Source organism: Bubalus bubalis, chromosome 4 (assembly GCF_019923935.1).
Source record: "Bubalus bubalis isolate 160015118507 breed Murrah chromosome 4, NDDB_SH_1, whole genome shotgun sequence".
In the NCBI taxonomy this organism is placed as follows: Eukaryota; Metazoa; Chordata; class Mammalia; order Artiodactyla; family Bovidae; genus Bubalus; species Bubalus bubalis.
In genome coordinates, this window is record NC_059160.1 from 21,899,577 (window position 1) to 21,915,015 (window position 15,439).

At 45.0% G+C, this 15,439-nt stretch overlaps 1 protein-coding gene and 1 long non-coding RNA gene across 10 annotated transcripts in view; one reads left to right on the forward strand and one right to left on the reverse strand.

The window, feature by feature from the left end:
* ETV6 (ETS variant transcription factor 6) overlaps positions 1 to 15,439 on the forward strand; it is a 289,838-nt gene that overhangs the window by 269,453 nt on the left and 4,946 nt on the right. For all 5 annotated transcript variants that reach the window (XM_045165309.1, XM_045165308.1, XM_045165311.1 and 2 more), the window contains 2 exons: positions 10,587 to 10,729; positions 12,605 to 12,705. In XM_045165309.1, coding sequence (XP_045021244.1) covers positions 10,587 to 10,729; positions 12,605 to 12,705 — 244 coding nt within the window. The remainder of the gene's footprint in view (positions 1 to 10,586; positions 10,730 to 12,604; positions 12,706 to 15,439) is intronic.
* LOC123333203 overlaps positions 511 to 15,439 on the reverse strand; it is a 207,646-nt gene continuing 192,717 nt past the window's right edge. For 4 of the 5 annotated variants that reach the window (XR_006640920.1, XR_006640919.1, XR_006640918.1 and 1 more), the window contains 6 exons: positions 14,278 to 14,463; positions 12,424 to 12,590; positions 10,543 to 10,711; positions 7,751 to 7,918; positions 4,102 to 4,434; positions 511 to 543 (listed from right to left, as the gene is read on the reverse strand). This is a non-coding gene — a long non-coding RNA (uncharacterized LOC123333203). Of the gene's footprint in view, positions 544 to 4,101; positions 4,435 to 7,750; positions 7,919 to 10,112; positions 10,712 to 12,423; positions 12,591 to 14,277; positions 14,464 to 15,439 lie in introns of all 5 variants that reach the window. The other variant, XR_006640922.1, reaches the window with a different exon arrangement.

Sequence of the window (15,439 nt, forward strand, 5' to 3'; positions counted from 1 at the left end):
GAAGATAATTACAATATTGTGATGGTTTTTGCCGTACATCAACATGAACTGGCCACAGGTATACATGTGTCCCCTCCATCCTGACCACCCCCCACTTCCCTCCCCACCCCATCCCTCTGGGTTGTCCCAGAGCACCAGCTTTGAGTGCCCTGCTTCATGCATCGAACTTGCACTGGCCATCTGAGCCGAGAGGGCACCCAAGGTGCTGCTTTGTCACAGTGACAGAGACTGTAGCTGGAGGATATGGGTAAGAACAGTACTTGTGACTGGGGATGAAAAGGTAAGGTCTTGTCCACTCAGTCCTGGGGATATATGCCTTTGGACACCTTCTGTGTGTATAGCGCCGCTCTGCGTTCATGAGGGTTGGGTGTTCGAGGAGATTGTGAGACACGATCTTTGTTGTGAAAGAGCTGAAGACAATTGACCACAACTGCAGCTCATGGTACCTTCCAGGGACTCCCATTAAATGCTGTAAGAGGTCAGAGCAGGGGCGTCAGGAAGCCTTCACGGGGGAGCTGGCTTTTGGCTGGGCTTAGATGAATGCTTAGAATATGAACAAGTAGAGATTAGAGGGAAAAAAAAGGTCATTCCAGATGGAGAAAACTCCAAAGCAAGATAAGCCCCAGTATATTTGTTCTAGGTTTCACATAGAAATGTAAACTCCAGAATCCAGGTTTGTTAAAAACTGAATTTTTCAATTCAGTTTTCTCATGTTTTAATCTCTCCAAAATAGGGACGCGTCGTACACTTAAGAGATTGCATGCAAGTTGTGATGGTTTGCTTAGGTATTTACCTGGTGGAAAAACTAAAATATTCAGTAAATATTCATCTAGGAGGTAGTTGACAGTTTAAATACAAACCACAAATTATATCAATTGAAATAGAACATGTAGCTTATTTTGAAAGGTGGTGTTTATTTTTTCAAAGAATAAGAAGGACTGTTACTGAGTTTAACAAGTTGGAATGGCTGGCATTTGTGGGATAGAATGAGAAGATTCCTGGATTCTGTTTAATTTATTTTTAATTAGGGGATAATTGCTTTACAGTGTTGCTTTGGTTTCTGCCATACAATAATGTGAATCAGCTATAAGTACACATATATCTCTCCCTCCTGGGTTGTTTTTTTTTTTTTTTTAAACTGAAGAGCCAGTGGTGTGTGCGATGCTGAGCAAGTTGCTTCTTTCTGTGCTATTTTCTATTATCTTCAGGAAAGGATTACTTGGGGGAGGTGAGAGCATCTGTCCACCTTCTAGCATTTTCCTAGCCCACCAAAGTTTTACTGGCCTGCGTCTCACTGATATGTTTCAGAGCCAAAGACGGGTACTGGCAGTGAGCACCATAAACTGAAGAAGGGTAACAAGGGTGATGCTGTGTTTTCAGTGTAATATTGGAAATCATTCTTACAACTCATTGACTTCAAAGCTAGAAGCATCTTTTACAGATGGAGAAACTGAGCTTCGGGCATGTCAAGCATTCAGCCTCGAGCTTCATCCAGTGTTCTTTCCAGCGCGTTTGTTTCCTTAGGCCCAGGGACTGGAAACGCTGGCCTATGGGCCAAGTTAGCCACCGCCTGTTTTTGTAAGTGAAGTTTCATTGGCACACGGCCACAGCCATTCACTTAGTATTGTCTGTGGCTGCTTTGGCGGGGTTGAGGAGGTACAGCTGACACAGGACGGCCCGCAAAGCCTGAACTATTATATTTACTGATGGGCCTTTTACAGAAAGAGTCTGCCGCTCCCTGTTCTGCGGCACTGTCTGCTTTGAAATCATAGGTATAACAGAGGATTCAGGGGGTAGAAAATGCCGTCGTTGCTCTCCAGGAATTACACCTCAAAGAATGAGGCATGCCCGAGACATGTGGAGGGAACAATGGCAAGCGATGTAAGGAGGGAGATAAGTCCTGATGGCGGGCTGATTGCTGAGCCGCCCAGAGTACTTACAATAACATCATTAACATAAAATACAGCTGAAGAACGGAAAGGGTCAGGCTGCCTACTTGAACTGTGTGGTTCAGATCATTCACTCATTCCGAAATTCTCCCGTCTCTCTCTGTGCCAGGCATTTTGCTCGGTGATAGGGTGAAGCTTCTCTAAATCCCAAATGTGGTGTCTTCGCTGGCAGAAGGCAGTGTGCTTCTTACTTTATGCCATCAGACAAGCTAAGCGCCCCACTTTGGTTTTAACCATAGACACCTCAGTTTTAAAAGAAAAAAATTGAAGTCATGTTGCTTTCTTAAACTTCTACAATTCCACTAAAACCTGAGTTACCAGACTTCCTGTCTGCTTATCCCTTCCTTGGCCTTAATCCAAAAAGTCAGCTAAGGAAGCGAGATTCATTGGCAATGTGGTTGATAATCCATTCGAAGTCATTCATCTGTTCCACAAAATTGGGGGCTGTAGAAGCCTGTACAGAGTTGGCTGTTCAAAGCCCATGGGCCATGCAAATAGAGAACATCTTGTCTTATGCTTACCTCACAAGTTTTGCTGTTGTTGTTCAGTTGTGTCTGACTCTTTGCGACCCCACGGACTGCAGCACACCAGACTTCCCTGTTCTTCACCATCTCCCTGAGTTTGCTCAGACACGTGTTCATTGAGTCGGTGATGACATCTCTCACTTTTCTCTGCAAACGTGAGCTTCTTCATGGTTTATGAGGATCTCACTGGTGAGTTGATTCTACTGCAGATAAAACAGAATTCTCCCCAATGCCACCCCCAGGCCCCGTGCACTTCACTTCCAACCCTCTGATAATGCTGGCCTGGCAATCTGAGATCCTCAAAGGATCTGAGAATATATGTATTCTCTCTCAAGGTTGTATTTTTAACAGAAACAAAAGGTTTCTCATCAAGGAGACATCGAATCTCCCATATTGTTTGCTTGTCACAGAGCACCATCCTCTTTTGATCTGGCTTTATTGGCTGGATGAGCTCTGTGAGCACAGACGTTCACAGCTCTGGAGCCTCTAATCATCTAGTCAGACATCAGATAAGCCCAAGACTCCAGGGACAGCACCTGGGGGCTCATCCTCAGAACTCACATGAACTTGTATTGCTTCAGGAGCAGCCCTGAAGAGAGAAAGACCTCCTAAAAGGCCAGTCTTAGTGGATTGTATCCAAGTGATGAGGGCAGCCCTTGTGGTAAGGTGTGGCAGTATGCACACACACATTTGTAGACACTGTGTTTGGAAAAAAGGACAGGGTCGTGGGATATCTCTGTAAGCCAAGGGGCCTCGGGGATTTATTACCAGCTGGGAGAGCCATGTCCTCCCACACTGTCTCAGGCAGGTGACCCTCTGCTGACCCAGAGCCCTCTCTGGCTCCCGGCCCAGGGCCTTCATCCACGGCTGCTTCATATATGCTGCTCCTGGGGAAGAGCTTATAGCCTCTGAAATCAACACCTTTAGAATGTAGCCTTTGACTCCCAGGCTGAGGTACTTAAGATTGCTGAAGCCCAGTTGCCTTATCCATAAAAATGCAGATACTAATACCCATTTCTGGGCACTTTTGAGCACTAGAGAAACACTATGCAAATATTAGCACAAACAGGTTAATTTTTACGAGTTAGTGTCCCTGCTCTGCTCAAGGGTTGAACAAGGGGAGGGCAGTGGGTACGGCGGCCTTGACCCAAACAAAGCCTTGTGTCTGAACGTTTGTTCCAAGTGATACTGGCCTCTGACATGCAGACCTTCAAAGAACCCTAGGTTCCTTGGAGACTGACTTCTTCCCTCCTGCTCACCTTTCCCGAGGCTTTGCCCACTGTATTTTGAGGAGACCCTTGGAGACTCTGGCAGACTCCACCCCAACAGGAGTCTCCCAAGTGTCCTGGCTTCACACACTCTATCTGAGTCACTGCACTTTCTTTTCATTGGGACCTCTAAGAAATCAGCCCTAAAAGAGAAGGAAGTTTCAGGATGGCCTTTTTAAAAAGATAACACAGTACCAGCACAGTAACAGGGTAGGAAATAAGAGAAAGGGCTTGAGGAGACTAGAGGTTCCAGTTTTTTTTAATGGCGTGCGTTTCTGGAACAGCATCCCTAGTCCCACTGGTGCCTGGATGCAAATTCCCCGGCTGCCACCACATTTGAAGGAGGGGGACGGGTCTTACTGGGATCTGTCCGGGGGCTTGATCTCAGCTATAAGGCATGATTGCAGATTCCTGCCTTTCCCAGCGTTGCTCCACACCTGCCACCAACGGTGAGAAGGTTTAGCGGCGTTTGCAGCTGCGGTCCCTCTGCTTCGGTGAAGCCAGGAAGCACAGATTTGTGTTCTCTGCCTCGGTTTCTCCCCCTCCCGGCTGGCTGCTGTGCACATACAGCTTCTGTTTCCCTACGCCACAGCAGAGCACAAGCAGTTGCCTGCTGTAAACACACCTCTGCGTATCAGCACAGGGTTGGCTGCACTGGATTTATCAGCTTTCTGCTTCTAGGTAATGGCCCATCTAGAATCAAGGCAGAAAAAAAAAAAAAAAAAAATAGCTGCAGACAGCCACCCCCCTGCAATGGTGTAAAACCCATGCTTCTGTAAGCAGGGTTTCTCAAGCTGGGCACTCGCGGTATTTCAGCTAAATAATCCTTTGTTGGCGGAGGGATGGCATTCTTTTGTGCATTACAGTAAGTCCCCGACATACAAACCTTCGAAGTTGCAAGCTTTCAAAGATGCAAACGTGGAATCCCATGTCTAATCACTTAAGTTAGTTCACATGTCTGGCGTGTATTCTCTCAAGTGGTTGTGCTCTTGTATACTTTGCTGTACAGCACTGTACAGAGTACAATATAGTAAGTACTCTATATCGTTATGCAAGCCCGGGCTGTCCAGAAGCAAGCATAAAAGCAGTGGTGATGTAGCTGGTACTGCTGTATTTTTCAAGATACTGTGTGTGAGTACGCAGTCACTCAGTCATGTCTGACTCTCCTGTGACCCCATGGACTCTATAGCCCACCAGGCTCTTCTGTCCCTGGAATTTCTCAGCAAGAATACTGGAGTGGGTTGCCATTTCCCTCTCCAGGGGATCTTCCTGACCCAGGGATTGAAACCCATGTCTCCTGCATTGGCAGGCAGATTCTTTACCATTGCACCACCAGGGAAGCCTTCAAGGTACTCTACTGTAATATTAAAAATGTTCATATTTTTTATGTACTATTTGTGTGAAAAGTATTATAAACCTATTACAGTACAGTACTATACAGCCGATTGTGTTCACTGGGTACCTAGACTTTGTTGGACTTGTGAACAAGTTGGACTTAAACAAATGCACTCTTGGAATGGAACTCATTCATATATAGGAGACTTGCTATATACTGTATAAGCTCTTAAGCAGCATCCCAGGCCTCTGTCACAGCATCCTCCATCCCAGATATAATGACCAAAATTGTCCCCAGACATTGTCAAATGCCTCCCCCACCGCCCCACCCCCCACAGCAGGCAAGATTGCCCCTAGTTTAGAACTACTGCTGTAAAGCAGAGAAGCAACTTTTTTGTTTTGCATGTTACCTACATGTTGCTTAATCTGAAATAAATTGGTTAGCTTTTCATAATGATTTGAAAGCAGTGAGACTGGGGCACTAGACCCCTCCTTGTTGGTGATTATACCCACAGAACTCCAGCTTACAGACCTTCATTTAAAATTCCATTTGGGCAGTTAAGACAACCTAAAATTGCTTTCTTAGACTCTTTCCTGAAATTTAAATTAACCACCATCATTAAACATTCCCTGGTCAATGACTTGCCCACTCAGATTTTTTGAACATCAGTTTTGTCTAGCATGGTGGTTTTTTTTTTTTTTTTGGAAACCATGTTGGTTATGTGTGACCTGCCCATCTTTTTACAGTGTCTGCTCAATAAGCTTGTACAACAAGTCTCTGGTAAGAGACAGGCGTGGGAGGGAAAATATTTCTCCCTGACCACAGAAAGGGTTTTTCCTTTTTTTTTTCTTTTCTTTTTGACAATGCCTTTTAACTGTGGATACCCAGGGTACCTCACCCAGCAGGAAAGAGAACTCTCTTTCTGCAATTGGAAAATAACACTTCACTCCACTAAACCCTTTTATAAGCTTCCTCCCGTGGAAGATAGAATCAAAATCATGCCCATTTGTTTAAAGGGCCTTCCTTCTCAAGGCACGTGGGAATTTTAGTTTGAGACATGCACGTAAAAGTAATGAACACTTTGTGATATAAGATTATTTTTCACATGCCTAGTCAAGTGTTTTGTAATGTGATGAACCTTTGTTTTCAAAGCCTGATGCTTTTTATTATATAGTAGTGTTAAGCATTTTTATTAATGACCAAAGAACATTGTATCTGTGCAGACATGGATGGATTTTAACAAAACTGAAAAACAGCCGGTAGGCCATGGCAACAGCCTTCAGAGGACCCAGGGAACTAAAAAGAATCTGCCTTTTTATTTAACTGAAGTCTTAAAAATAACTCATTGGGCTTTGAATTTCAATTGTTTTTTTTTTTAAAGGAAAAAAAAAACTGTCAGATAGTTATTTTTATCATCTGGCATAATTTTTAACTAAAGCAACAAAAGAAATCAATAGTGTTATAAAAGCCACTTATACTGTGAGCTTGAACAACTGCTTTGTGCCACAAAATTCCTGTTGCTACCTCTGTTAGTGACCGAGTAATTCAGTGTCTTGAATGTCAACATATTTTTATTAGTTGGCTAAAGTTGACTTTGCTGGATTAAATGTCATTTAAAATGATCAATTGGCAGCTTGTTTGGGGCTCTTTCCACATTTATGAAAGGGAAAAGTTTGCAGGCTACAAATGGTCTTACAACTCGAGGTAAAGTCCATTCTCTGGGAAACCCTGCCTTCCAGGTACCAACCAAACACAGATCACATTCTAGACCTTTTTCAGTAAATGATCTACGGTGTGAAGTTCTCAGTTTGATGCCTCTGAAGAACCCAGCGTGGTAGGTACCCAGAACTGGTTAAGCCCTTACTTTGAGAAATGGTCTGGTTCTCACGTCACCATTTTATGAGAAATAGAATGTACAAGGCAGTAAAAGAGAAGCAGCAGAAACAATGAAAGTGAAAAATCCTTGAGCAGATGGTGTCAAGACAACACTCATCTTCCATTTTAGCTCCAGGAAGTTCTCGAGGTTGAGAGGACTGCCCATATATCGTGGGCAAAAAAAGTTCTATCAAACTGCTAAAGATAACCAAATCAATTTTTTTTTATTATTAAACTGTATTAAAAGGATTCACTCTAGAGAATCTTATACCCCATCCACAAGCATCCAAAAGGTGTCATCAAGCCTCTGGTGGTAAAAAAGATTGTAACCCTGTCAAGAAACACGGACAAGAAGCTCTTCACAAACTAACTTCGTTCCTCCTAGTGGAAGGGCATTTTTTATGATACTGTTTGGTTCTGTCAGATGGCTTCCACTTGGAAGAGATTGTCGGAAATTAAAACCCATCTGCTGTTTGACGGTAAGACACAAACTGGACAATTAAACCGCAATTCAGTTCTCTATTGGAGAAGGAAATGGCAACCCACTCCAGTACTCTTGCCTGGAGAATCCCATGGATGGAGGAGCCTGGTAGGCTACAGTCCATAGGGTTGCAGAGTCGGACATGACTGAGCAACTTCACTCCTCTATTTTTTCACCTGTAATAAAAATGATATAAGACGAGGAGGTGGCAGGGAGAATGACACTGCCTGCTTCACCACTTTGTCTGGAGTCGCCCTCTTACAAGTGCCTTAATAATGAGCTCGCTTATTCTCAATCTGGGATCATGTGGCACTCACCTCCCAAGGTACTTCCTCTTACTGGGACTGGTCCCCTTGCTGTCTCTCTGCTCCCCCTCTGGCAACCACGAGCACAGCGTCGGGCAGGGTTGGTAACAGATCGCTGGCCAGCTTTCATAAGCGTAGGGTTCAAACGCCAGAAATTCTCTAAGAAGGACACCACGGGTCCTTTGGTGAAACACAAGAAATCACATGTCAACTTAATTTTTTTTTTAATGTGCACCACTTTTTAAATCTTTTTTCAATTTGTTACACAGTGTTGCTCCTGTATTATGTTTTGAGTTTTTGGCTGCAAGCCATGTGGGATCTTAGCTTCCCTGATCAGGGAACGAAACGGCACTCCCTGCAGTGGAAGGGGGCTGGGTCTTAACCACTGGACTGCCAGAGAAGTCTCCACATTACAATTTAGACGCAGATCAATCGGAAAAAAAGGATACAGTAAGGGATACTAAAGATGTATGGTCAGACTTCCTGGCAGTCCAGTGGTTAAGACTCCATGCTTCCACTCAGGTGGCTCATGTTGGATCCCTGGTCAGGGAAGTTCCTCATGCCTCTCAGTGCACACCCCCCCCCCAAAAAAAATAATAACTGAAAATGTAAAACTCTTAGAAGAAAACATAGGCAGCAGTATTTGTGACCATGGATTAGGCAACTATTTCTTAGATATGACATTTAAAGCATAAGTAACTGACGAAAAAATAGATTTAAAAAAAAAAATCTGGTCATTTTAATGGATGTCCAATTTAAGTTTCACAGTTGCTGCCTAAAAGATACTTCCCTGGTGGCTCAGCTGGTAAAGAATCTGCCTGCAATTCAGGAAGCCCAGTTCAATCCATGGGTGGGGAAGATCCCCTGGAGAAGGGAATGACAACCCCTCCAGTATTCTTGCCTGGAGAATCCCGTGGACAGAGGAGCCTGGCGGGCTACAGTCCATGGGGGTCACAGAGTCAGACACAACTGAGCGACTAACACTTTCACACTTTGCCCTCCTGGAAAATGCTGCACTGGGTGCAGTTCCTTCTGCTGTTCAGAGGGAAAGCTGGGTTTCACAAAGGACACACTCATCTTGCTTGGAAAAGTCCTAAGCTTGACTCATAGACACCTGCGAACCAACTTCTCTGAGAACAGAGTTCTCAGCAGGATGTGTGGCACAGACTGTGACCTGTGTCATAAGCTGTGCCTTTGAGCCGATGACCAAACCTTCTAAGCCCCAGCTTCCTCAGCCATGAAGTAGGAATAGCAAGAGCGCCGGCTGCACCGGGCGTCCTGAGGGTCAGAAGCAAGTGGCTGGAGGCATGCATGGCCCCATGCCTGCAAGCAGAGCCCAGCACGCACCATCTTCGTGACACTCCTTACTGTCTTCTTCACTCACATCATCGCTCATACAGTAGTCCCGGAAAGAGTCACTACCCTTTCATAAAGGAGGAACCTCAGGGAGATTTAAAACACTTGCTCAGTGCGACCTGACTCGATTCCTCCTGTAAACGTGTGCCCAAGGAGGGTGTGTTTTGTGCTCTGGGAGGTGAATGTGTTGGCTCTGAGATAGCCCAAGTCAAGATTAGATGTTCCCCTTGCTCGGGTGTGCCAGGCCTCACCTGGCATCAGGAAGTGGCTCCTGCCATACAGAAGGCCCAGAGTTCAGATCCTCTTGTGACCTGAGGCACAAGAGGATTAGGAAGGAGGTGGCGCGCCAACTGAGGGTTAGAAATAACACTGATAAAGTGAAGAACATACGTACTGTGTCCAATAATTACTCATTTACGACCAGCCATGCTGGCCAGTGCTCCCCAAAACAACAGTGCACACCTGGGAACGTGAGTCTCTTGACTCTCATCCCGAGGCTGGTCCTGCATCAGCTGGAGCCACAAAGTCCACATCTGTCCCCATGCACCTGTCAAAGCTGTGCCAGGGGAGCGGGCCACATCCCGTCTGGCACCAATCCAGTAAGCACTAGAACAAGGTCAAGGAGTGCCATCTGCCTCTTCTTATGGAATTTGCCAACCCATAGCCAAAAGGCAAGGCCTAGCCCAGCACCTGGCCTGTGCTAAGGAAGATGTGTTGCATGACCAAGTGATCCAACATCTGTTCTGCACATGGAGAAATGGATTTTCTTTTTTTTTTTTTTTTCCCTCCTGGGTTCCTTTCTACCCTGATTCCATTATAATAAAACGATTTTTAAAACTTCCAAAGTAGCTGTAAGGTGAATGTTTTCTTAAACCACATGAATCTTCCTTTCCCACAGCCAGCTTCATTCATCATGTCTCCATCTGTTCACTGTCCCCCGCCACCAAAGGACCTTCCACCCCACCACTGACACCACACCACCCTCTCTGGAACACGAGGGCACTCTCTGCCCTTTTACCTGCCAGCCTGTCTTCAGCCCCTTTTCAAAACCGATTCATTTCCTGTTAGAGCTTGTTCTTTCCCTCCTGTGGGCTCTACTCCAGTTCAAATCATGGGTCATGACCATAGACCAGTCCTTTCCTCTTTCCGGGTTGCTGCGTCCTCATCTGAGGTTGCGGGGAGGGAGGGTCTGGGCCAGGATGGTCTCGAAGGCCCAGGTCAAAGGTCACCATCTCCCAGGTCTCTCTGTGCCTTGGTCTCCTCACTGTAAAAGTTTTGTTGTTTTTGTTTTGGCTTGCGGGATTGAACCCTGGCTCTCCTCAAGGAAAGCGCAGGGTCCTAACCACTGGACTGCCAAGGAATTCCCAAAACAAGGAGCTTGGACTCAATCCGAAGAAGGCAAAAGCGGTTCCTCGATTATTTTCTTGATTCTTGCTCTTCATACTTACAAGCAGCCTTGTCAACGGTGTTTTCTTGCCCTTTTCCTCTGTAGACTGTAGACTGCTTTGGGATTACGTCTATCAGTTGCTTTCTGACAGCCGGTACGAAAACTTCATCCGATGGGAGGACAAAGAATCCAAAATATTCCGGATAGTGGATCCCAATGGACTGGCTCGACTGTGGGGAAACCATAAGGTAAAAAGAGCATCAGACATTTGTCCCATAAACTAGGGCCCAAATCCAGTTTTTGTCCCTGGGTTGGAGGGTAATTGTCTGTCCTCTGCTTCCTAAGTCGGCCTGTAATTATTCAGTTTATTCCTCACTGGACAAACAATTAAGACAGTTGCAAAGGGAAGGAAGTAATTAAAGACGCCCCTTTCCATGTGCTCCTCGTGCCAGGCTACGGTTAACTCAGCATCTCCCGGTCTGATCGGCCTCGTGATGAGTAACCATTATTCCCTCACCACGGCCTGGCTCTGCTGCTGCCCACGCCAGCATTAAGAACTGGGGACCAGAGATGCACGGCAGCACTTTGTAACTCACGAGGGGCCTTTGGGAGATGCCGCTTCTGTTCCACTCCGTTAGACACTCCCATGGTCACAAAAGCCCAGTTCTACACAGAAAACGCTTATCCTCTGACTGTAAAACATCTTCCTGAAAAGCAAACCCTGCAAGAATTCTGACTGCCCCACAGCTTTTCCAGCTTGGGAAGAGGGAATAGAATTTAAAAGATTTAGTCTTTTATAGTTTAAAAAAAATCATTAAAGTAGATGTACTTTACATAGTACTTTTACATAGATGTAAAAGATGGGTACAACAACCTCAACATCACGGATAGATGAATGGATAATGAAATCGAGCTATATACACACAATGGAGTATTATTACGCTTTTAAAAAAGATTTGGCTGCATGTGGCAACATGGATGAACCTTGAGGACAGGATGCTGAGTGAAATAACCCAGTTACAGAAAGACAAATACTGTCTGATTTCACTTAAATGAAGTTAGATCTAAAATAGACAAATTTCACTGAGTCTGGGAGTGGACTGGTGTTGCCAGGGGTTGGGAAGAGGGGGAGAAATGGGGAGTTACCAACCAGTGGACAGAAAGCTTCCGTTAATCAAGATGAGTAAGTTCTAGAGTCTGATGTACAACAGTGTACCTATAGTTAACACTGTATTAAGTGCTGTATTACCCACTTAAAACTTTAAGAGGATAGATCTCATGTTTGGTGTTCTTATCACAGTAAAATAAACAAAGAGTTCCCCTGTTTAAAAAAATTGAGATAAATCAGTATTCCTACTTTAAAAAGTCACCAAGATCTAGGCCTGGCCACAGGCAGCTAGACATGGGACAGAGCTAACAAGACACCATGAAGGCCCCACTCCAGATCAGCCAAAGGGGAGGGCCCAGGGGAGGCCCTGCCGAGCTCTGCCCCAGCTGCAGTTTCCCGGACGGCAGGCAGCCCGTGCTCTGGCCCCGCTAAGGAGAACCTGCCAGAGGCCATGACCAAATATGGCCAGGCCCCACGGACACCCTCCATCCCGTGAGTCACTGAGAAAAATCGCTCCACAGCTCCCACAGGGTGCCCTTGCCCCAGGGCTCGGAACCACTGTATTCTTGCTTCCACAACAGGAATTTAAACAAAAAAATCTCTTCCTTAAAATGACAAACGAGAAGCACAAGTTTGAGAAAGGTCACTTTTTTGTGTGTTGTTTTTTCTTTTTTATAAAGGGCAAAAGGAAGAGAAATTCTCTGTGGGTCAGAAGGTGAAGGATGACCCCAGATAGGGGGACCCGCAGGAAATTCCTCGGGCACAACAGAGCGCAGTCCTGGGAGAGGAAGTCGGGGAGGCCGAGGCGGGATGTGCTTTGTTGGCTGGACTCACCTTAGGAGAGACCTCGGCCAGGGACACGTGGGACAAAGCCCGGGGTGGGCCTGGCAGGGCCACGGGAGCACCCTGTGGAGCTGGATGTGAATAACTGCTCCAGTGCCTATTTCTGAGGTTCATTTCATTGTGTCTTTGTGCTTTTTTTCTCTCTCTCTCTCTTCCTCCTTTGAACAAACAGAACAGAACAAACATGACCTATGAGAAAATGTCCAGAGCTCTGCGCCACTACTACAAACTAAACATTATCAGGAAGGAGCCGGGACAAAGGCTTTTGTTCAGGTAGCACTTCCTTTTTCTCCTTTCCTTCTTCTGGGAGGATATTGTTTTCTTGCAATAAGACGGAGGAGAGAGACTCTTGAGGTCTCTACCTGCCTGTCTGATCCTCAAAGCTATCAGTTGCTGCTCACTGGAGACAAGGTTGCTGGTTGGTTAGAATTTAAGAAAAAAAATTTTTTTGTTTGCTTATGTCTGTCCTAGAAGAAAGCCAAAAGTAAATCAACACAGTCTGACTCACCTTTAAAATAATGCAGTGATCAAACAGTATTATCTGACATTTATATCCAGTATAGTTAAAGGGAGCAATCAGAGGAGCTAATGGCAAAGAAAGGGACTAAACAAACCTAGACCTCTAGGTTTCCAAACTGGACCGGTCTTTGTCATGACCTGTTAGTGAGTCATAAAACAGATTTAATGAATCTTTTTTTTTTTTTTTTTTAATGAAATAGAACAGAACTGAATAGGAAAGGATAGAGTTGAAAATATCAGACTGTGCCATATGAATTAAGAGTGTGGATTCATGATGAAAATTATCTTTCTGGGGTAGTTGGGTGTGTGTGTGAGCACATGTGTGATGAGTCATAGTGTAAAATATATTTATTACAATGCATTGTAAATATCTGAAAGCTGCTGGACTAGACATTCCTCTTTCCAGAATCCCTCCCAGCTTACAAGTTCTAACCACTTAAGCTACCGCCATAGATTGTGATTCCCAGGGAATCACATTGAGGTAGAAGAGGAAGAAGAAGGTATCTAAGGGACCGATCAGGAGAGGTAGACATAGCCCTCTGACACTGGTGGTAATTGATGTGTTGAGACCACGTGAAGCTGAGGAGAAGGTGGGCCCCAGACCTTAGGTTCTGGGTTTTGGCAGGTGGGACAGAAGAAAGTTACAGATGGGGCTTGAGCTGTGGATTGGGGTAGAAAGAGACTGAATGACACTGTGTATGAGTGCACGAGCTCACTGGGATAATTATCCAAAAGAGCAGAGAGCCTGGTGAGTGCTGGAAAGGCATGGTAACCTAGGGGCAGTAAAAACAATTGTGATCTTCGAAAGAAACAGAGAAGGCTTTTCAAGAGCTGGAAACAGAATAAAATGCAAAAAAAACCCCTCCTTTCTCTGGCTCTGCTGATGCCTTCTCTTCATCCTCCACCCTAAACTCAGTCCTTAGCTTCTGTTCCTCCCATGCTATACTAGTTTCCGGGATGAATGGATCCCATGACACAGATGGGGCTCTCAAGCCTCTACATGCAGCTATAAAATCTCCCTGGAGTTCTAAATCTTAACACATGATTGACCAGGGGATTTTTACAGAATCGAATTTATTTTGGAATTGAAATACTGAAACACTCCAATCAGTAACATTCGGGTAACAAAAGATGTATGAGTAAAGTCTCTGGTCAGTAAGTGATTAATGTTCAAGAGCTTCTTGTAAGAAAGATCCACTTAAATATCACGTTAGTATCTCAGACATGAAATGTTCAAGACCAGCCTTCTTCCCATACTGGACATCCCCCTACCCTCAGAATTCCTGTCACATCAGCAGTGGCATCACCATTGTTTAGGCAACCAACCTTTACACCAGAGTTATCTTTGAGCCTTCCTACATTCCAGTCACCCCTGTGCTGGACTGTCCACTGGTTCCATTCCTACTCCAGTCTGTGTTGCAGGGGCTAGAAGACTGGGAACCTCATTTCCTGAGATTTCTTACCACCAGGTTCCAGGTTAGAATCTACCAATGGCAAGTACTCCCATGAGACCTGGAAGATGAAAGCAAGGCAGACACATTATTATTGCTTCCCGGGCAGTGGAGGCTGATGTCTGTTCTTCACAATTGACACCTAGATTCAGCAATCTCTCCCTCTGGTCCATTCCCCTGCCACCTAGATTCTTAATACACATTGCCAGCTGCCCTCCAACACTAATATGTTTCCCTATGTTAGAAATGTAAATCACTTTAACATTTTAAATATACAAACCACCAAGTCTACCTCAAGTCTACTTCTCTTTATGAGGCCACCTTCAGTGGCTCAAACACAGCCAAATATCTTCTTCCATCATGTCTTGAGTTCCCTTGGCCCTATGCCACATCATGATTTACATTTTTAATAGCTGTACATGTGAACTCCTCCCCTCAAGTAGGTCATAAGCTCCTAGAAGGTAGAGGGTTACATTTTATAGCAGTTTTATATAACCTCAGGAGGCTTTCGATAATGTTTCTGGACAAGCCTGGTGGGAAGTATCAGAAACTTAAGATGGAAGAGCCATCCAAAGATAGGGTCAGACACAGCACATCTGAGGACTCAGCCTGGAGGGGATGATTAGTGACTTCAGATGTTGAGGGAGAAGTTTTAGCTACAGGATAAAAGCGGAAGACAGGCTGCGGATGCTACAGATCACGCTGCTTGAAAAGATGAGCAATAATGGGCAGAAAAGTAGTCAGAGGTGGAAGGCTCACAGGCTTCCAGTAGTGATTTCAACAAGACAGAAGGAAGAGCACTATTTGTGACAAGGGATTAGTCATTTTTGAGGAAATGAATGTCGAAAACCAAACTCACCCCAAAACGAAGGCTTCTCAGTATGGAACCAGGTATGTAACTGAGTAAAGTGTTCAATTGTAGGGACACTTGGAGATTTTTGGCTCTTTGATGGCGAGACTGAGCTCAGAGAATGAGTCAGTCTCAGACAGGGGAAGGAGTCAAGAGGGTTCCAAACAAAGGCAAAGCTAAAGGTTTG